This window comes from Mauremys mutica, chromosome 3, assembly GCF_020497125.1.
Source record: "Mauremys mutica isolate MM-2020 ecotype Southern chromosome 3, ASM2049712v1, whole genome shotgun sequence".
NCBI lineage: Eukaryota > Metazoa > Chordata > Testudines > Geoemydidae > Mauremys > Mauremys mutica.
The window spans coordinates 41994298-42016507 of NC_059074.1; the positions used below are offsets into that span (position 1 = coordinate 41994298).

General features: G+C 44.1%; 1 protein-coding gene across 3 annotated transcripts in view; it reads left to right on the plus strand.

The window, feature by feature from the left end:
* The window catches only part of KBTBD11 (kelch repeat and BTB domain containing 11), a 45401-nt gene that overhangs the window by 15543 nt on the left and 7648 nt on the right, over window positions 1-22210 (plus strand). For 2 of the 3 annotated variants that reach the window (XM_045010644.1, XM_045010643.1), the window contains one exon: window positions 1210-9156. In XM_045010644.1, coding sequence (XP_044866579.1) covers window positions 2203-4182 — 1980 coding nt within the window. In that variant the 5' untranslated portion in view covers window positions 1210-2202 and the 3' untranslated portion in view covers window positions 4183-9156. Of the gene's footprint in view, window positions 1-1209; window positions 9157-22210 lie in introns of those variants that run through there. The other variant, XR_006578204.1, reaches the window with a different exon arrangement.

The following is a 22210-nucleotide window of genomic DNA, read 5'->3' on the forward strand; positions in this document are numbered from 1 at the left end:
AGATTCTGAAATCTGTTAATTCCATCAAAATGTACAAGTTACATTAAAATCTTGTGGCGTTCTCACAGGTTCAAATATTCATAGCAAATAATTCTAATATTAATCTCTCATCCTTCAAAGAAGCCTTCAATGGCAATACAAATCCTTGGTGAGGACAGAATAAAATGAAAGCCCAGTCCTTCAAGCCCTTATAAACATGATATTTATTTTAATGAGATATGTGTTAATAAAAAACTGAGACTTGTCATGTAAACAAGGATTATCCATGCCAGCCTGGGTTTGCCAGCTGCAGCTTCACATTTGGAGTTTCTAGGCAAAGTGGTGTTTGAGTTATGACATTTTCAAGAAAGAAAATCAAAGTAAGTTAGGATTGTCGAACATTAAATTAGTTTTCAAACTCATGCTTCCAAAATGCCTTGTTTGAGTTATTTCAAATTTTACCAAATCCATAAATAAATAATCTCTACTGGCAGGAAACCATATGGAACATTTTGAGCAGAAATGAGTGGGTATAAGGAAAGTAGAAAGTGGTCAAGTTGAAATTTATAATGAATAATAGATAGTTACAAACTATGGAGTCAGTACTGCAGCTCCAATTTAATTTGAAATTAAACACAATTTATTGACAATATGATAATTATCAGTGATTGGAACTTAAACAAAACCTAGGAAAATCCTTTTTTTAAAAAGTCTCAGTTGAGCTGTTACTAAAATTCTACATTTATGTAACAAAGATTTTAAAAAAATCTCCTTGGTTGTGGTTTGGAAATCTAATCTAACTTTCAACCATGGCCCACAGACCTCCAGTTTCCCAGTGAAAACTTCATGTACTGACCTATATACTGTGAACCCACCCATTTCTTATTCTTATGAGCAAGAAGCCTAAACCCTCCCAAGATGCTTCATGTATCCACCTATGGGACTACACAGCAACCCACCTCAGTCAGTGACACATTTGTCAGTTTACTTTTTGTTTTTTTCATAACTGTATCAAGCAATTCTCTAATATGTATTTTGCAACAATTGTGGTTTGCATTAACCTCATTTTAGTCAATTTCATAATCAAATTTCAGGATGCAATATCTACCATTAAAGGAAACTCAATTATATTAGTACAAAACTCCTCTGGAATAAACTCTAATAGCAACCACAAATGGAAAATTATTTTGTTTTAAACTGATCGACTTTTTTACATTTTCTTTTAAACAGGAACAAGAAATGCATTGGATCCTGCAAGAAACAGTGAACTGAAGAAACCTTGAATCTCAAGGAGCCTATAATTTCCAAGGAAATCTTGACTGATTTAAAAACTGTTCAGAACTGCAATTGGTTTCTGCCATTAAAGTAGTTGCTTAAGGTGAATAAATTATGGACATGACTATATTTAAGACTAATCTTAAAGGATCACATTTCCTAAACACAGTCTATTGAACAAACAACAGAAAAGGATGCCACCCAGCACAACAGCTTCAGGGGTTGGGGCATTAATCGCAGAATGTAATCACACATCAGCAAGTTTAGTTGACCCTGTTGCTGCAAATTTCAGAGCAGAAAGTCCAAGGAAAATGTTTAGCTCCTCTTTGAGCTGAAATAAAACAGTGCAATTAGTCAAACTGATCTTGGGAGATGAATGCAGGCTGGTATGAACATCTAGGTAAATTAAAACTGTTAAAACTGAATGATCTTTGACTTGTTAAAGAACATGTGTTGCTTACTCTGAAAAAAAATAGGAAAAAGGCTCATAGAAAATTAAATTGCGCCAGGAAAAAAAAATCAAACTCCTCCAAGGTACAGGAAGTGAGATACTTTATTACTATACATTGATCTGTCAATGCCACTCAAGGAAAGTCTGAGCAATCAAGCTGTAGGAAACACATTATCGTTACAGATATCTATACAATGTTGAAATTAGTCAAGTTCAAAAGTTCAGCAGCGAGTGGCTGCAGGGACGGCTGCCGCCACACCCCTTTCTGCTGTCAGCATGTGAGAGGAGTCCAGGCTTGGAAACAAGGCTGAAATTGACCATGTGCCAAGAAGGAGAATTGAGCAAGAAAAACCCACAGTAACGTTCAACCTTAAACCACAAAGGAGAAAAAGGGACGGGGGGAGAAGAGGAAGGCGAAGGGGTGGCTAACTGCGCTGCTGAGCTGGGAGAGAGAGTGTGTGTGGGGACATTAGCCAGCTCCAGCCTCTGCTAGAGCCATGGAGAACTCAGTCCTATCTTGTGTCCTTTATCCAGGCGATGGGAATATCAGTGAGGCAAAGCCCTGTCCGAAAAGGCTCTGCGGAGAAGCGGAGCAGCAGCTAGGGCCCCCGGCAAAAGCTCTGGGGGAAGCCGAGCGCAGCAACGGCAGCCAGCCGCAGCCCGGCTCCACGGAAGGGAGCGCATCAGCTGGGGACGAGGAGAGCGGGGGTGGGGAAAGCGCCGCGCTCCCTTTGCAAGCCCCCTGCGGTTTCAGCTCCTCCTTGTGCTTCAGCTCGCCCGGGGCGGGGGACAAAGCCCCGCAGCAGGATCCCGGCGCAGCCTCCGCCTGCAGCCGGGTGGTGAAGAGCCAGTGGCAGATTAACAACGCGGCGTCCGAGGAGGAGGGGGAGGCGGGAGGAGCCGACATCGCCCGGCCGCCGCCTGGCACTTACTGCCCCCAGGCTGGAGCGCAGCCCAGCAGCCCGCAGCAGCCGGGCTCGGAGGAGCCGGACCTGGTGATCGAAGTGTCCGGCCGGCGGATCCGAGCCCACAAGTCGGTGCTGGCGGCCAAAAGCGACTATTTCCGCGCGCGCTCGTCCCGGGACATCCTGCGGGTGAAGGGGGTGAGCTACGGGGCGCTGCGCCTGCTCATCGACTACGTCTACACTGCCCGCATGGGCGAGGTGCGCCACGACAACCTGGCCGAGGTGGTGAGCGGCGCCCGCGTGCTGCAGATGCCCTGCGCCCTGCACTGCGCGGCCGAGGCCATGCGGGCCCAGCTGCGCCTCGACAACTGCTACCAGCTGCTGAGCCTGGCCAAGAAGCAGCGGCTGGCGGAGCTGCGGGAGGCCGCCTACCGCTTCATGAGCGACCACTACCTGCAGGTGCTGCGGGAGCCCGCTGTCTACGGGCGCCTGAGCGGCGCGGAGCGGGACCTCATCCTGCAGCGCCGCCTGGAGGCCGGCAAGCGGTGCCTGCTGGTGGCCGAGGTCAGCGACGCCTTCGAGAGGCTGAGCGCGGGCAGCAGGCCGCAGAGCCGGGAGAGCAGCCGGCCGCAGAGCCCCTCCTCCGTGGTGTCGCTGGAGGAGAGCAGCTACCTGATCTACTGCTACCAGGAGGCGGCCAAGGAGTGGAGGGTGCTGACCCGCCTGCCCGAGGAGGCCAACGCCAAGGGCTGCGCCATGTGCGTCCTCTACAACTACCTCTTCTTGGCTGGGGGCATTGCGGTGGCGCCGGGCGAGCAGCGCGCCCGCCTCTCCGACAAGGTCTTCTGCTACAACCCACTCACCGACACGTGGAGCCAGGTGCGGCCGCTGGGCCAGCCCCGCTCGCAGCTCAAGCTGCTGGCCTTGGACGGCTACCTCTACGCTGTGGGGGGCGAGTGCCTCTTCACGGTGGAGAGGTACGACCCGCGGGCCGACCGCTGGAGCCCGGTGGCGCCGCTGCCCAAGGGTGCCTTCGCCGTGGCGCACGAAGCCACCACCTGCAACGGGGAGATCTACGTGTCAGGCGGCTCCCTCTTCTACCGCTTGCTCAAGTACGACCCCCGGCGGGACGAGTGGCAGGAGTGCCCCTACAACAGTAGCCGCCGCCGCTCCGCCGATATGGTGGCCTTCAAGAGCTTCATCTACCGCTTCGACCTGAGTGGCAGCCGCGGCGAGCAGGGCCAGGCCGGCGGGGTCGAGGTCTTCCGCTACAACACCGTGGCCAAGCGCTGGAGCCAGTGCGCCTCCCTGAGGCCCAGCAGTGGCCCCCTGCAGCCCTTCCGCTGTGCCGCCCTGGGCAGCACCATCTACTGTGTCAACCGGGCTGGCACCCTACGCTTCAACCTGGCCCAGGACGGCGAGGTGGAGGCTGACGGGGGGCTGCCGGGCAGCTTCGATGCAGAGCTGCTCAAGGCCCCCTTCGAGGCCAAAGGTGTCCTCCTGCCCTTCGTGCTCACCCTGCCGGAGAAGCCAGACAAAGCTGGGGAGCCGGAGAGCCCCCTGGTGCTCTGAGTGGGCCTGGCGTGAGGGCAGCCAGATCAGCTGCAGGAAGGGGCTGCGATTGGTTTCTGCCTGGCACCACCATCAGCTGGTCTGGGTCCCCTCCATCACTGCACGGCAAACATCTAGCCAGGGGCCTACTCCAGCTGGCAGGATTAGAGGGAGCTGGGCCTGCCCCTAGCTCAGCGGCCTGCCTGACAGCCACAGCCCCTGACTAGGAGCATCTTCAGAAGGTATGCATGCATTAAAGGGCTGGGGTGCCCCTCTTGAAATGTGGATCTAGGGTCGCTGCTGGTTATAACCACTCTAATCTTTACTTTGCTTCATGCGGGAAGAATTCACTCCTTGGCGCTGGTGAGCAGCCAAGCAAATTAAGAAAAGCTGCTAAAATAGGATAATCTTTGGGATAATGTGGGCCAGTTCCCAATCTGGAGAAGACCTTTCCTCCTGGAGTTATATAAATCCCTGAAAACAGAAGCTTATAAGGGAATATTTAATAATAGTGTTGGTCTTGCATATATACACAAGAGGGGCTGCTTCTTCTGCCATTCATTTTCTCCTCTGTTTTGGATATTAGTTGTGAATACTGCTGGCTACATAAAGGAATTCAGTTTACTTTTGATGCTAAACTCAACAGTGCATATGTTAGAAAAGTGTAAGGAGATCATCTGAATTGCATCCTTTCATTTTTGGTTCAATAGATTCTTTAAGGAAGACATGGCACTGTAGCCCCAAGAATCTGCAACCACAACGAATGATTTAACAGAGACCAGATTTAAAGTTTTTAAGCAACACAAATGCCTGCCACATGTTCATATTTAGAATACTGGGGAAAAGTCAGTTTACCATAGCACAGCAGAATTGTGGCTGAAAGAAGTGATAATTTCTGTAAAAGACAATGCTTTACTTTTTTATCCGAAATTTTAAATGATAGTAAACAGGAAGCAAAGCTGTTCAGTTCATGGCAGATTGACATGACTGTGGATGCCACTGATTTTTGGGGAAAACATTTTGTATTTCACTGCTCTTTAATTAGCTGCAAATCAATGAAAATGAACCTAAACCAAATGTGAATTATTTAAAACTGATTGCATTCAGTTTACATATTACATTTTATGTCCAATAGCCTGTGGTAAGAGACTATTCCAGCATAGAACAAGGCTATCACTGGAGAACAAGAAAAACAAGAGTTTGCTACACGGGCTGATTATACGTATGTACTAGCATAATGTTGAGATTTCCCTATCTTTTAATTGAGAGACTGATTTATTTATTTGAGGTAAATGAGTGTTGTAATTAATAATTCACTTGTCAATTATAGTTCATACTGATACCATATACCTTTGTTTGGATTCTGAATCTTTCGAAAATAATTGTTTATGGAGCAGCATATAGGGAGGAGAAAAATGATATAATGGGAAGTTGAAGCATACTTTTTATCATGTTACTCAGAAAAACAAGTGTAGACCTTCTGAACAGGCATGCTGTATTAAAAAGCGCACTTGCATTTATTTTATACATTTTATATGTAGACATCCAATAGAAGGATACAGCAAATCTGTCTAGCTTTACAGTAATTAATGAGAAACAATTTTCTTAAAATAGACCCAGTGTTTTTGCTGTTGTTAATTCAGCCTGGAGTTGTCACTTGATTATGGAAAAGAATTGTTTATGAGTATTCAGCATTCTGAAAAGACATAGCAACTTCACATCAAAGAACTGCAGTAGAAGAATCCTTATGTTTTATTAAAATATCTTATTTTAGCAGGGTACTAACAGTAACATTCTTATATCTCATTGCTACTTCTAAAGAAAGGCAGCAGATTCTACTATGAGACATCATTTTGACAGATAGAAGACACAGAGTTTATCTTTATGGTTTATTTGATGTTTTATACAGTTGATCTGATTAGAATACTATTTAGAAACCAGTGGTGCAATCATGAAGCCTTTAGTCAAATTATCTCCCCAATAAAGTCACTGGAAGTGTTGCCTGAACAAGGATTTTATGACTGGACTATATAAATTTTAGCCTAGTCAGCATGCTAGTTGGTTGAATGGGATTTAACACTGCAGTTAGAATTTATGTTGTGCATACAAGTGAAAGTTAGATATTGATCTTTTACTTGCCGATACACTTAACAGATTAGTTAATTCCTCAGCTGGACAAATACAATTTTGCGTTTTTCTCCTAATTATATTATTGCCTTCTAAGTATAAGAAGAGCTGGGAGGCTAAATTAAAAATCTTTTGTGTGCATTAGAATTTTTCATATAATTGTAGCACAGGTAATGCTTACAGTTCAGTAACTGCAAACACTTCTGCACATGCTTAAAGCTAAGCAGTGTGCAAGTATTGCTGGATCAGAGCCTGAACCAGTATAAGGACCAGATGCACATATTGAAATGTCAGTTTTATCTCGTAGTACAGTTATACAATTGTTTATGTATTTGAATACCTTATCTAATACAGTATTTATACTACATTTCTAGTGAGGAAGCTAATCAGGTTTGTAACTTTTTTTCCCTTTGCATTTTAATTTGGTGGTATTTTATGAAAATGCTGCCTGATAAGTTTTGGGAAATCACTGTGACCTTAAATTTATAAAGATATTCCACAAACATCCAGCAAAGATTTGAAATGTACCTTTATGATAATTAAGATATTTGTTGCGGTCTATAACTAGAAAACATATTTGCAAATACACTTTACAACAAAACCAACCAAAAATAAATAAACAAGATTAAATCAAAAGTGCTACAAACACCATGAAGACATTTTAGCTATTTCATTCAGACTAGGAATGATAGTATTGGGCCAAAATGTGCTCTCACTATTTACCCTGTGAAAAACAATCTGGTTTTAATTAGTAGTAGTCAGTCAAATAGAATTTTCTTTCTACCCTAGTTGCATAATCACAGCCAGATGATTGATTTTTCTGGTAACATAAAGACATTTCTAGTTGGTTTCCTATTCTCAGCCCCATGTTTCCTAAGTAGGTCTCCTGTGACTTTTTCCCCATTATATCTTCAGTACTAAATTAAGTTATGAATGTACCAAGTGAAATGAAGATGCAAGCCTTACTAGCAAAGTTAGCAACAGACGGAGAGCCAAGCAATGACATAAGAAAGAACCTTAATTCCTGCAACACTGTTACTCCTGTTTATCCCTTGAAACCAATTCAAAGGAATAATTGTCAAAAGAATATCCCTATTTGCTCAACACACGAATTGCTAAACAATATGGGAATGATGCTAATCATAGCTGTTTAATGAATAAAACTGTTGTGCAGTAGCTAATGTGAATTCCATGCACAATGAAATCCCTTGTAAATAAATAGCTGATAGAATTTCAACTGCTAAAAGAATAAATTATTCACACGAAAGCTGTACCTCTCCTATGCTGTTTGGTTAGGTATCAAAATGATTGCTCTCAGTACCTTTGGTTATCTATTGTTCATAAGTAGCTTATTGCTTTTCATGCTTTAACAGCATTGATTCCAGTGACTGCTCCACAGATTCTTTCCATTTTGCAAGCACAGAGCTTAAACTCAGCACTGGGTTGATTTGCTTTGTGTCTCTATAGTGACACCTAGCATTTGTTACTTGAACAAACACCAGAAGTTCTATAGTGAGTTACTTTTTTCTTAGTTTGAGTTTTTCTCAATGACATTGATTTTGGTACAGTTATAAAAGCATAAGAAAAGAGGAGAAACTCTTACTTATATCCTAATGGTACCATTAAAGTAACTGTAGTGAGTCATTTAATGAATCTGTCTGTAAAGGATAATATCCTGCCTTTGTTCTGTGCACTGAACTCACAGTGGATTGAAAGGCCTTTTATGTGTGGTGTGATAGCAGAATGTAGACCTAAGTAATTTCTAAAAAAAAAGTACCTTTTAATCTAAGGCTGGGCAGATCCTGTTGGAGGGTGATGAAGCACTGGAATGGGTTACCTAGGGAGGTGGTGGAATCTCCTTCCTTAGAGGTTTTTAAGGTCAGGTTTGATAAAGCCTTGGCTGGAATGATTTAGTTGGGAATTGGTCCTGCTTTGAGCAGAGGGTTGGACTAGATGACCTCCTGAGGTCCCTTCCAACCCTGATAGTCTATGATTCTGTGAATACCCAAAGGTAGGAGACTAGGGTAGTATGTACACCTAGAGGGCCAAATTCTGCTCTCAGTTAAATCAGTGTAAATATGGAATAATTCCACTAATTTACACCAGTACAACTGAGAACAGAATTTGGCCCACAAACTCTGAGTCAAATTCTGCCCTCACAAATGTCCAATCCCACTGATGTCACACCATTCATTTTGGCTTAAGAAAAGTATTGTAGTAGGAGCCGCTGGAGTAAATTTACCAGAATTAGGAATCAGTATTCTATTTTGTATTTTAGAGGCTCTCTCAGTTTCACAAGTTATCAGCATTTATCCAGCAGATAGGAGAAAATGTGAATTTGTCTCCTGCTCTATTTATTTATTTTTAACTACCATATATTTAGCCAAAGCAAACAAAATAATGGTTGGGGAGGGTATTGGGGAAGCCCAAAGTAGTATTTTAGCCAGTGTGGAATACATGGCCAGTCGTCTTAAAATATTTTAGTAAACACATTTTCCTATTTATATTTTTTCCATAACTGGAGCACATTTCAAACAAATACAGTATTTTTCAGTGAGCTAGTTTATTGCAGCAACCTCATGCTTTGCTCTTAAGCGTTAATGTTAGTGGTGAATAAACCCTAGACAAATTTGTGAAACTATAAAATGACCACATTGATACTGTCATTTATCACAGACTAACTAATGCAAATGCTTCAGGCACTGTGCACAATTCAGGTGAATTACATTTGTAACTGATGTATTTATTAACAGTTCAGTTTTAAATATCTAGGCAAAAATCACTGTAAAGCTTTTTATGTACTCTAATTTATGCTGTAATGGAATAAACACATGCAAAAGCTCCCCTTAGGGCTTTGCGGGTAGTCAGTGTCCTTTCTTTAGTCTTTATTACATTTCTTTATTTTATATCTAGTCATCTATATTGTTTACAATAAGTAAACAGTGTTGTGTACATTCTTAACATACAGCAGGGGATTGAAGTTCTAATTACAGTATAATTGGCACATACATTTTAATGGTATTCATGCTCATGTTACAAAAGTTTGAAAAAAAAATGCACTGTGCTTTGAAAACAGTTGCTAGTCCAGCTGAAAGAGCACATTTTCTTTTTGTAATGTGTTTGTACTACAAAGTTGAAATCCACTTTGCTATTAAAACACCCAATTAATTGACTGCTGTGTAGGTGCAGTGGTGGTAGGCTGGGGAAGTGATATCACCCCCAAACCTGGAGACAAATTGTGGGGACTACAGCATGGTTAATTTCTACTTCCTGTTGCTTCCATAAAGAAGCTAAAATACATTAATTAACTGTATCTAAAGTTACAGTTAAGGTTGCCTGAGCATATTCTGATATTATTTAAGATGTCAGATTCCTGATAGTTGGCAAATCTAAGGGAGGCATAGGGCTAGATTCTCCACTTACACCAGTTTATTGCCACTCCTTTGACTTCAGTTGAATTACTGCAGATTGGCACAAGTGTGAGTACCATCAAGCCCCCAGTTCAAATTTACTACTCTGTCTCCAGCTGCTGTTTTTCTTGTGAGTAATTTGGAGTCCAGTTCTTTTGAAGTTAAAACACAGACAGACTGAAAGAGATCTGGGGGCCAAACTCATAGGCAAGATGAGATAGATTCAAAGTTGGTATAAATTTAACTCTCCCCCAGCTACCCTGATGGGCAAACTATACCAGTTTAGACCCTTACGTTTACCTAATTAGGGCCAAATTCTGCTGTCAGTTGCACCAGTATAAATATGGAATAACTCAACTGTCCTCACACACACCTTACCACTGTGCAGTTTGCCCTTTCCCTTGCATATACCTCACCACTGAATTTGACCCACTGTTTGCAAGTGTGTTTCATCTGGTGTAACTCACTGAGAGGCCAGAAGAGATGAATGCAGCAAGAAAAGCACTTAACTGGATAGGGTAAGAATAGGTAAGGTTCAGTGGACACCTTCCCCTGCTCCCCCGCAGTTTAAATGTACACCATTTCCAATCCCCTGAGCATGGAAATCTAGGAATTTATACTCACACATCCTGTGTGGGTTTAAATAAGTCTGTTGGAGCCTAATTAGGTATCAGGGACTGTAGTGCTGACATCAAGCCTCATCCTAGGAGAGGTGTGCATGCAAGTTCCATTGAGTTTAGTGAAAATTGTGTTCACCCATCTCCCTGGATGATTAGGCCCATAGGGTCAAATTTCAGCTGTGTCTACAGCAAATTAGTGATGACTGTCTCCAAACCTAGTTTGTATCCACAGACAACATGCTTAATTATCATATGAGAAAAGTAAAAGCACTGAAGCTACCTGTTACAGCACATAGGCTATATAGATCAGGGTTTCAAAGTCCTTATCTGGGGATATGTTCTCTGTGGTATCAAGTACAGTATACTTTTTCAGTCCCTCTCAAATGTTCGGCCTCTATGCTTTCACTGCTTGATGTGACCTTGAGTATCTCAAAGGTTTCCTTGTAAATACACCTAGATGCCTATGTAATACCGGTCATTGGTGAGCAGGATCAAACCTGGGACCTCTGAAGCTTAATACATGATCCTCTACTGGATGAGCTAAAAGCCACATGACCCTTAGTGAAGGCTGTGGAGCAGGGATCGGCAACCTTTGGCCCAGGGCCCACCAGGGTAAGTACCCTGATGGGCCAGGCTGGTTTGTTTACCTGCCACGTCCACAGGTTCGGCTGATCATGGCTCCCACTGGCTGTGGTTTGCTGCTCCAGGCCACCACTGGATAATATCCCTCAGCCAGCGCTGCTTCCTGCAGCCCCCATTGGCCTGGAGAGGTGAACCACGGCCAGTGGAAGCCGCGATCAGCCGAACCTGCGGATGCGGCAGGTAAACAAACCGGCCCGTGCCAAGGGTTGCCGATCCCTGCTGTAGAGCAGACTCATTAATTTCTAAGTGGTCTTGGTGCCACTGATGGGACAGAGCACCACACCCAGGAGGTGTGTGGGTTACACCTATAGTGTGTGCTTCTTTGTAGTCGCTTCAAGAGAGAGAAACTTTGCTAAGGGCTTGGCTACACTTGTGAGTTACAGCGCAATAAAGGAGCCCCGCGCGCCCTAGCTCACTCCCTGTCCACACTGACAAGGCATGTAGAGCGCTCTGTCTCCATGGCTACAGCGCTGCTGGTACTCCACCTTGGTGAGAGGAAAAACTTTTGCTGCACCTTAGCTACAACGCAAAGGGATCAGTATGAATGAGATGTTGGGTAACTGTGCTCTGATCGGCCTCCAGAAATGTCCCATAATCCCCTTAAGTCAAGTGGCCACTCTTGTCATTGTTTTGAACTCCTGTAGGAATGCGGAAATGCCCTTTCAAAGCTCCGTTTCTGACAGCCATCATGCAAGCCATTAGTGTGGAATGCTGTGTGAGAGAGAGGCGGGAGGAGGGGTCTGCTGCTGTCTGAACTTACAAGACAGCATGCTGACATGCTCTCAGCCCCCCAAAACCCACTCTCTCTCCCCCCACATACACACAACACACTCCCTGTCACACTCCACCCCCCCCCATATGAAAAGCACCTTTCAGTCACTTGCATGCTGGGATAGCTGCCCATAATGCACCGCTCCCAATGCCGCTGCAAGTGCCGCAAATGTGGTCATGCCAGTATGCAAGCAGCTGTCAGTGTGGACAGACTGCAGCACTTTCCCTACTGCACTCTACGAAGGCGAGTTTAACTCACAGCCCTCTACATCTGCAAGTGTAGCCATGCCCTTAGAACCCAAATAAGAGGATGTTGATCAGCTTCTTGGCTACAAGTGAGGTAAATTATTACATATTTCTGACTGCTCCAATGCCCTTCTGGGCACATGTCAAGCATATAAGACGGCACAATCCTTTCCCCAAGGAGTTTATAATCTAAGGAGAGACAAACAAAAAGCCTAGTAGGTGGGGAGAAAGGTAGCAACACATTATTATTCTTGATTATTTATTTTGTACTGTGGTAAGGTCTACAAGGATCCCATTGTGGTAGACACTCTATAAGCACAGAAGTAAAAGGTGGTCCCAATGAGTTTACAGTCTAGTTAATCTGTTGTGTTTACAAATGCATATTATAAATAGGACATGACAATTATATCCATATTAGTCCGTAAGCATGATGCTGTCAGCTTGCAGGTTTCTTATAGGAATCATTGAGCTGGAAGGGACCTCGAGAGGTCATTTAGTCCAGTCCCCTGCATCCGTGGCAGGACTAATTATCTAGACCATTCCTGTTTGTCTAACCTGCTCTTAAAAGTCTCCAATGATGGAGGTTCCACAACCTCCCTAGCCAATTTATTCCAGTGCTTAACTACGCCGACAGGAAGTTTTTCTAATGTCTAATCGTGACAGACTAAAAGGTTTGTACAGTCTAGCACATTGTGGATGGCTACCAGAAACAGTTATTAATATTCTTAGCTTTTCAGAGGAGGATGAAGTAGGTGTGGCTCAGCAGTGACACCTGCTTGCCAGTTAGGAGTGGAATTACAACCTATGGAAGTTGCTGAGTTTTAAGTTCATCAAGGTGGTTGTGACAAACAGGCCATGAAAAGAAGGGGAAAAATATATATGTATAATGTTCTTAAATCCTTCTCCCCATGCAAACTTTGCCCTTTGAGTGTGCTAACAGCTACAATTCTGAATGTAGTACCCTAATGCGCTGGCATACCCAGAGATATTTTTAAGATGATGTTTGTCTTTTCCTTTGCAGGTTAGATTGTATTTCTGTTTCTGCACAATTCTTCCAGTAGGTCACTGGGAAGGTGAAAGGACTCCGCTGACTCAGTAACTTCCTTCAATCACCATAAGAATCCAGTGACTTTCCTTTTCTGCCAGGGACTTCCTCTTTCCCTCGCCTGTTTATACTTTTTTTGTTTTGTAGAAAAAAAAGAAAAGGAATATATGCTAACCTACAAACAACAACAAACTTTCTAAATGGGATGAAGAAGAGAATTGGTTTATCTTGTCCTCCAGCAGAAGGGTAGGCTAAATAAAAACAGGGGCTGTTTACTGTGCTTGCTAGAAAAAAGCATTAAAGGAAATAAAATTGATCATAGTGCAGACTCAGGGCAGTGTCAACTAATGTCTTTTTTGATGACGCTATTTAGTGAACCTCTGCTTTTATTCATTAAAAAATGTGGTCACTGAGGACTTTGAAGGGAGGGGCAAGATAACCACAGGTTGGCTGCAGCGACTATGCAGGAAGCTACTGGGGAGGGGAGGAAGGAAGGAAGAACACATGCTCTCATAGTATTAGATTCTTTCCCACACACTTTAGAAAGCATTAGCTCACTGTTCAAGAGCTTAGTCCGTAGCAACAGATTATCTATCTGCTCCGGATTTGATTCCCTTTAGCTTTGCAGCCGTTTGCACATTTGAAAAGTAAGTGCAAAATGTGCAAGTGGAAAATTCTGGTCTGGTAGTGTTTTACACCCAATCTGTACAGGTCACGGGTCAATGACTATTTCAGGTACAGGGGTGGAACAGATATCCCACCCAACCCTCTCTCCCTGATAGAGGAAGAAGGGGAATTGTTCGCTTAGAATTAGAGACACTGAATCTCAGATTCAAAACCTCCTGAACTTCAGGAGGAGTGGATATGTCAATGAATTTCACAGCTTCCTCCTATATTTGTCATGGACCATACCAAGACTCTAGATCCAAACAAATCTGAACATTGTTTATGGGAGGTAGTGAAGGAATGGAGAAGGGTGACAGAGAGCGAGCCACATTTTTCAGCTTGAGGACATCTATAGTTACAATGCATGTTTTATCATCCAGGCCCATTGAAGTCAGTGGAGCTATGCCAATTTACACCAGCTGAGGCTCAGGAGTTTTTGTCTTGTGTTTATTGTATAAATAATGGTGGCAATTATGCTAGGTCAATAAACAGTACATGAAATACACATTGTAGGTGATTGAGACCCCTATAAAATATCATTTAAAATCCTAAATTTCTGAGAACCCTGCAAAGTCATTTCACCAGGAGACACCATGGAAGTTGGGTGGTGCTTTATACAAATCCAGACAATCTCATTCAAAACAAGAATTTCACATCTGCCTGTGAATTGGTCATGCAGTTCTCAGATGCTGTTGTCTATTTTTTAAATTAAATTGTGAGGTCTGAGTCAGCATTTAACTTCAATATCTATTGCTCAGCTTAATAATCCATTCCAGAGGTGCTGTGCTTGAATTCCTGCCTCACGTCCATGTCTCCTTCCAAAGCAGTTAAAGTTGTCAGGGTTGTCCTGGCTTTCCACGTCAAGGTGCCACTGGGAAAAGACCTTCTCAATTTAAGTACCGCTACCTGAGGAGATTTGCTTGAGTTCATCTGTTGCTGCCTTCACAGCTCTTTCTGTTCAGCTCAGTACGTCTTTGACTAGTTATGCCCACACTTTCTTGTTTTTCTTTGAAAACTTGCCCCAGACTCTCAGGCCTTAGTGCTAGTTTACCTTGCACAGAGATCCAGACACACAGAGACCACAGAGCACTTATTTCACACGTCTTGGCTGACATCAATCATAGAATCATAGATGATTAGAGTTGGAAGAGACCTCAGGAGATGAGTTAGTCCAACACCCTGCTCAAACTCAGAAGTTATACAGCAAACAAGCTATTTTTCTGTTGGGATAGAATATAAGAGATACAGAAAAGAACCTATTGATCCAGGGATGTGATTGTAAACAGTGTTTACCATAGACTCATTAAGCTTTCCATTGACCTAATTCTATTTTCATTTACACATATGTGACAATACAAAATCAGGTAACTGAGGACAGCATTTGGTGCAGTATCTTCAGTTTTGCATTTGTAAATAGAAAAGGCCTCTGGTCCTGATTGTGGCTTTCCTAGTGTATTTTGTTGAGGAAACAGAGACCTTATTATTTCCCTCTCACCCACTCTGCTATGAATTTGTGTTCCTCGCTAGCTCCTTTTTGATCTAGGAAAACTGGAGGAATTCTCCTTGTCAGGTGCAAAGTACAAAGGTTGGTCTATAGAGCAGTGATTTATATCAACATTGACACATATCAAACAGAAGTGAAACTTTAAGGGGTCCCTGCTCCTCTGGGTTTCTTTCTGTCATTTGAAAAGGACACTATGTATTTTTAAATAAAATAATACATTCCCTACTTTATACATGGATGATAGTTGTGAGGCAAACCTGTAGCCAGACCAGGGCTGCTCAATCAGGTGTCATGACTCCCCGCTCCAACAGAGTCTGCAGTGACACAGGCATGCTGCGGCAGCCTATCCCTGAGCAGGCCCCGGTCAGATGACCTCCTGGCACAGGCAAGTTAGTCTGTGTAATAGCACTGTGTGGCCAGGACCCTCCTGCTGCCTTGCACTGTAACAGACTCCCTGGGCCAGTGGTCTCAACCAGGGGTACAGCAAGTCATTTAAATTTTTGTCTAGTTTCACAGCAGGCTACATAAAAAGCACTAGCGAAATCAGTACAAACTAAAATGTCATACAGACAATGACTTGTTTATACTGCTCTATATGCTATATGTAAGCGGGGGAATGGTCCCGCTATTGTGGGGAACTTTCCTGGCTTCTGCACTACCCCGGTGAAGTGGGCTAGCGAAAGGATCTGAGTCCTCGCTCCCACTTCCTTTACTCAGAGGCCTCCCTGCCCTTGAGGACTCCCCTTCCACTCTCCTGTCTGGCAGAGTCCTCGTAACCCCAACAAGGCTGGGCCCAGGATTCCTGGGGGGCTCGACCCCCAACCCTGCTGTGGTCACCTAGGACAGGGGCTAGGGTGTCCCCACTCCGGGGTACTCTCTTTGCACTGCACACATCCCTGACCCACTGATCACATCATACAATTTAAAGCAAATACAAGTTATTTAATTAACACTTAATTTAAAAAAAAATAAGGAAAAATGGAAAAGGTTAAAGGAAAACACATCACACTGCTCTGTGGCAGGGAACATCACACAAACAGTGTCTCTGGAATGTTAGGGCAGTTCACAGTCTGTTCCCTGTAGGTCCCAGGCCTCCTTCTCAGGCCCTGGCTGTGCTGCAGGGACGCTGCGGGTTGGACACTTGCTCTGGCGGTGGCCACACGCTCTCAGGCTCTACGTGGCAGGACCCTTCTCCCCAGCGTCACCCCGCCCTGTTAGGGTTACGATTCCCCTCCCAGTCTGGCCTGCAGGGCCTCTTGGCTGAGGTATCTCCCTGCGCTGGGCCCACTGCCCGGGGTCCCCCTCGCTCTCCCCAGCTGCTCACCGCACCCGGCTCCGGACTGCTCCAGCTACAGCTCCACTCTGCCTCAGCATGGCTGCTGCTGCTCTGACTTCAGCTCCCTGGGCTGCTTCTCTGGCCTCTCTGGCTCCAGTTGCTACAGCTCTGCTCCCAGGGCAGGGCTGCTCTGCAGGCTGCTTCTGTGACTCTGCTCTGAGCTCTCATCTGCTTCCTGGGCTGCTTGTCTGGCCCCTCTGGCTCTGGTTGCTGCAGCTCTCCTCCCAGGGCAGGGCTGCTTTCTCTGGGCTGTGCTCTGTCTTTTTGGGCTGCAGCTCCGCTCCCATCAGCTTAGCTTGGGTCCCTGCTCTCTCCTTAGCTCGGCCCCACTCCATCTGACTCAGACAATTTCAGCTCACGCGGAGGACGACGGGACCCCCCTGGCCTCCTGACTCCTTGATTAGCCTACCCGCCCTGTCAATCAGGCTGACCTGGAGCACTGGCCTCTCCACATTGTTCCTGGAGACTGTCAGTCTCAGGCTCCTGATTTCCCATCGACCCCTTCCTTTTTAGTGCTGGGAGCTAGCAACCAAACACCCCCACTGAATGTTAGTAAGGGGGCAACAGTCCCCTTACATATACACTGAAATGTAAGTACAATAGTTATATTCCTATTGATTTATTTGATAAGTATATGGTAAAAATGAGAAAGTAAGCCATTTTCCATTCATAGTGTGCTGTGACAGTTTTGTATTTTGATGTCTGATTTGTAAGTAAGACATTTTTAAGTGAGGTTTAACATGGGGTACGCAAGACAAAGCAGACTCCTGAAAGGGTCCAGTAGTCTGGAAAGGTTGAGAGCCACTGCCCTAGGCTTCCAACCTGCCTTTGATCTGCTTCCCATTCTTGCTCCAGCCTTGCTTGAGCCTTGTTACAGCCCACTTCAGCCTTTTCCATCCCCTACTCTGACCTTGCTCCAGCCCTGCATCTGCTCCTACCCTCAGACTAACTTCAACCTGGCTTTGACCTATGACCTGCAACTGGACTTTGATTATGATACTAATTTGACTTGCCTACAGACTCTCACCTCAGTTCTGACTCACAGCTGTCCCTGGACTCTGGTTTCAGCATTGCCATTGGCCCAGTCCTGATTCTATGGTCAGCTTCGATCACTGCTCAAACCACCAGTCCTGACAGCCTGAACCAGAGCCTGACAATAGTACTCAATTATTCAAGAGTTATCTTCTGTGTTGCCTATCTAGATTTGGGATAACTAATCTTTCTCTTCCTTCTTTATCCTATTCAGTCTCATTTTCATGGGTGTAGCACCAGTGACTATGGTACTCATGAATGTTATGTTTCCAAAAGTCCTGAGATTTTTGGAGGCATTCTCAAGATCTTGAGAAATCACATACAAGCTTGATTCTCCAGCCCCAGGAAGGTGTGATACGCAGTAATTTTCTATGGTCTCTTTGAATTTCCCCTCACTTTCAAATTGTCCACATCAACTCTTATTATTTATAAAGCACAAGCTAAACCAGAATTTTTTAAGATGAAATATATTACTAATGTTCAATATTGCAAAAAGCACACTAACAAGGGAAGCTCCTCTCACTCTTTAGTGGATTCATGCTACAAAATATGATGTGTCAAATAATTCTACTGTTCCACCCACACACACTCCCAATCTCCCAGGAAACAAAAGTTGCATCTATGCTTGGATTTTTGTTGCTAAAATGTTTCCGTATTACTGCCAGTGGTTCACCTACATCAGTTGTTGCAACACTGGTGGCTAGATAGGGCTTCAGGCCACTGCTGGCATTTTAAGCAGTGTGTTCTCTAACCATGCTCAGAAAAGGTCCACAAGGCAACTGTGCAAAATGTAGGTCCCTTCTCTGCACTAGCACTGATGGAGCAGGATGGATAGTAGCAAAAATTTCCCGGTACAGAGAAAACCAACAGTACCGAGGGTCTTCTGACAGATGGTCCCATCACTGCAAAGAGAACTAGACCTCCTGTCCCTCATTCTCTTTTTTTCAAAATGCTAATGAATTATGAAAGCAAACAACAACATAGGTATTGTCATACTGATATCCTGTGGGCTGTAAAACTCAATCAACCAAGCAAGCAATAACAAAGCACTTTTTATGAAAAGGCAGCAGAGATGTGCATAAACCTATCAGCCTATAAATGAGACAACCAAAAAAATTAAGTGATGCTGTCAGTGCAGAAGTGGATTTGAGTGCTAGAAGGGGATAACTGAATCTCCTGTTGCAGTAGTGGAAACACTAATAGACCCTAACATCCAAGGGAAGACAACTATGTTTAGAGGGGACTGTTCCCATTCACAATGTTCAGTTTCCTTCTTCAATACTTTTATCTGCTACATCGACTGGCTAATTCTTACAAAGTAAATAAAGCAGAGAAATGAAATGACTTGGCAGACTACATAAACGCCTTAGGGTCATTGTGTGTTGTACTTCAAAGCTGCATTCAGAAGTCATGTCTGAAAACTGAAACAGCTTGGAGGTCATGTGTTGGTTAGCTATCCCTGGCACTGTTCCCTTAAAATGTTTTGTTACATCAAAACAAGGCAAAACATTTTTCTTCTATGGTTTCAGATCCGGAAACAACAATAACTGAAATGCACTAAATACAAATCCCTTGGAAATGTTCTGAAGGATTTTTTTTTAAACGTTTTCTTTTATCATCAATGTTTGGCTGAAGCAGACTCAAATAGCTCTGGGCAGAGCCAGAAAGTCTTAGGCCCTGTCTACACTTAATAAGTTTTGCCAGCATAGCTATGTCCGCTAGGAGTGTGAAAAGACTCACTCCCTTAACCAACAGAGCTATGCCCACAGAAGTCCTGGTGTGGATACAATTATTCTGGCCAAAGAGTCCTTTTGCCAATATAGTTTCTTTTGTTCAGGGAACTGGGATTCTGGTAAAATTTTGGTGTAAGCTGAATCTCCACTAGAAGGGTTTGCTGGTATATTTACACCAGTATAGCATTGCTAGTAAACCATTTCCAGAATAGACAAGGCCTTAGTCTCTTTTCCAAAGCTGCTAAAGTCAATAGAAAGACTCCCACTAACTGCAACAGGCAGGCCTTGGATCAGGACCTTAAAGAGGTCACTTGATGGGGAATCACAAAGGTCCTGATCCTGCATTCCTTATGCACCAAAGCATCCCTTGAAGAGAACAGGAGTTTGGAGTGTTTAGGGATTGTAAACTTGGCCCCAGGGTGTTGAGTTAAGATTAACTCCTACAGGACCAGTTAAGATGGGCCATTGGAGCTTGCTCCCAGTCATACTCGCCCAATACCTGTGTGTGAGCAGCCCAATGTTCAGACTAGATGCTGAAGCTTAATTTAATGCTAGCAAAAGGTATCAGTGACAGCCCTGAATAGTGCTGTCTTTTATTTGTCCCTAAAATAGGTATAACACAAGCAGCATCAGCATGGGCTGCACCTCACTATGCCACCAAGCTGCTTTACCCTTGATCTTCTAGATGGCCCTCCTCAAGGGGTGAGAGGGTAGTTCATTTTCCAAGTCCATTCAGCCTGTGGCCACTCCAAGAATGGTGCTAATAGATTCAGATTGTGGAGGTGGCTGGTTGTGCTACATTTGTTTGGCCTTTCTCTAACTGAATATGTAGAGCCTGAGTCTCTCTCGGGGTATGTCTTCACTGCACAGTTAAGCCAGGCTCCTACCTAGGTTTTAACCCAACCTTCCTCCCCCACCATCCACACAGGAAAAACTCTGAAACAGGTTTGGAGTTGCTTTAAGCCTAGGCTAGTTTACCCAGCTGTGGGTATAGGTTAGCACCCAGATTACCTCAGACTGGAACCTGCCAACTTTGCACTGAGGATGCAGACAAAACCACTTGAGTGTTGACAGTCCGTCAATGCCTTTCCCAGTTCCCACAATTCTCCTACAACTGATGCAACTACCTGGGAAAGAAATCTAGAACAACTCAGCACAAACCACCATGGGCTATGCCCCCAGACACACATAGGCAAGTGCAGAAACAGTGAGGACACAGTAACGGGTAGGGCTTTGCTGTGGGGATGCTCAGATCCAAGTGCCAGTCATCTGGGTAACTTGTGCAGTGAAGACACAGCCTCACTTAATAAGTGTAAACCCAGAGTAACTCCAGTGAAGTCTCGGGTCAAATCAGAGTAAAAGTAGAGCAAGTGAAAGAAGGCTTAGGCCCATATTTAACTTTGCTACACCAAATTTGCACCGTTGTTTTCCCATAGACTACAGAGGAGCTACACAGGTTTTAGAATGGATTAACGGGGTGGGGAATCAGGCCCCTCGTTAGTTACTTAACAAATACATTTATTAGCTCCCTTCACTACTGTACTGTTTGCTTGTCCTATTCTCATGCCCCCTCTTCCACTGTGTCTTTCTCACGAAAGCTCATGCTAAAATAAATTTGTTAGTCTTTAAGGTGCCACAAGTACTCCTGTTCTTTTTGCGGATACAGACTAACATGGCTGCTACTCTGAAACCTTTCTCAGATGCATTTCTCTTGCTATGGTAGTGTTGCGGTAAATGATATTACTAATCTCTCAGCACTGTACACCAAGTGCTTTCTCCTTGCTGACAACTTGCTTGTGAGAGATTTTTGTGCTGCAGACCTTGAAAAAAGAGGAAAACAGAAGCGATAAGCGCTCCTTTTCCTCCTTTGTGTGTGTGAAAATGTGTGTGGAATTCCATCTATTCAGCTTGACAAAAGGCTCTTTCTCTTTGGTAGTCCTTGAAGCTGAATTTCCTCACTGTGCCCAATGTTTTTCTCTCTGGATGCCATTCAAGGAACAAATTGGGATAACTAAGTGTCCTCTGCTGTGACCTCAGAGAAGTCACTGCAGCTTACATAAAGTACATTAACTCTTCAAACCCATATTTGATTAATCGGTGATTATTATTCCTTTAACCACATTTAGGCTCCCTCCGCCCAGGTCGAATAGCTCTAACCATTGGGAACATCTTTACAGTTATTATTTATACAGTGCCATACATGTGCATTATCTTTTTTACAAATAGATAAAAATATTTCTTGACATACGCTCTGATCCTGTAAACACACCTGCTTAACTTTATGTCCATAAATAGTCCCATGGGGTGAAATCTTGCTCTAAGGGAAGTCAATAGCAAAATTCTCTGTACTTTACCAGGGCCAGGATTTCACCAGATGAGTTCAGTGGGATTACTTTCATGTGTAAAGCTAAGTATGGATATAAGTGTTTGCAGGCTTGGCACCATATTGACTAACAGTTATTACCTTAGGCTCAGATAGAAAGAAATATCACAGGGAGACTTGCTAGTTCAAATAACTGGTAATACTACTGTGCCAACACACACCCTTGCTTGACGCCATTTGTGACGGGAAAGGCCTCTGAAGCTTCTCCATCGTCCAGAACACGAGCCGTCATGCCGTCGTGGAACTGACGTACCATCAGGATGAATCTATCAGGGCACCCAAACTTCGACATGATACGCCACAGACCTTCACGACTGACAGTGTCAAAAGCCTTAGTGAGATCCACAAAGATGGTGTACAGTTCACGATTCTGCTCTTGACACTTCTCTTGGAGCTGTCGGACTGCGAAGATCATGTCCACAGTGCCACGCTCTTTACGAAAGCCGCACTGTGTCTCGGGTAATAGACCCTGTTCCAGGTGGTCAATCAGGCGATTCAGCAACACTCGTGCAAGGATCTTGCCTGCGCTGGAAA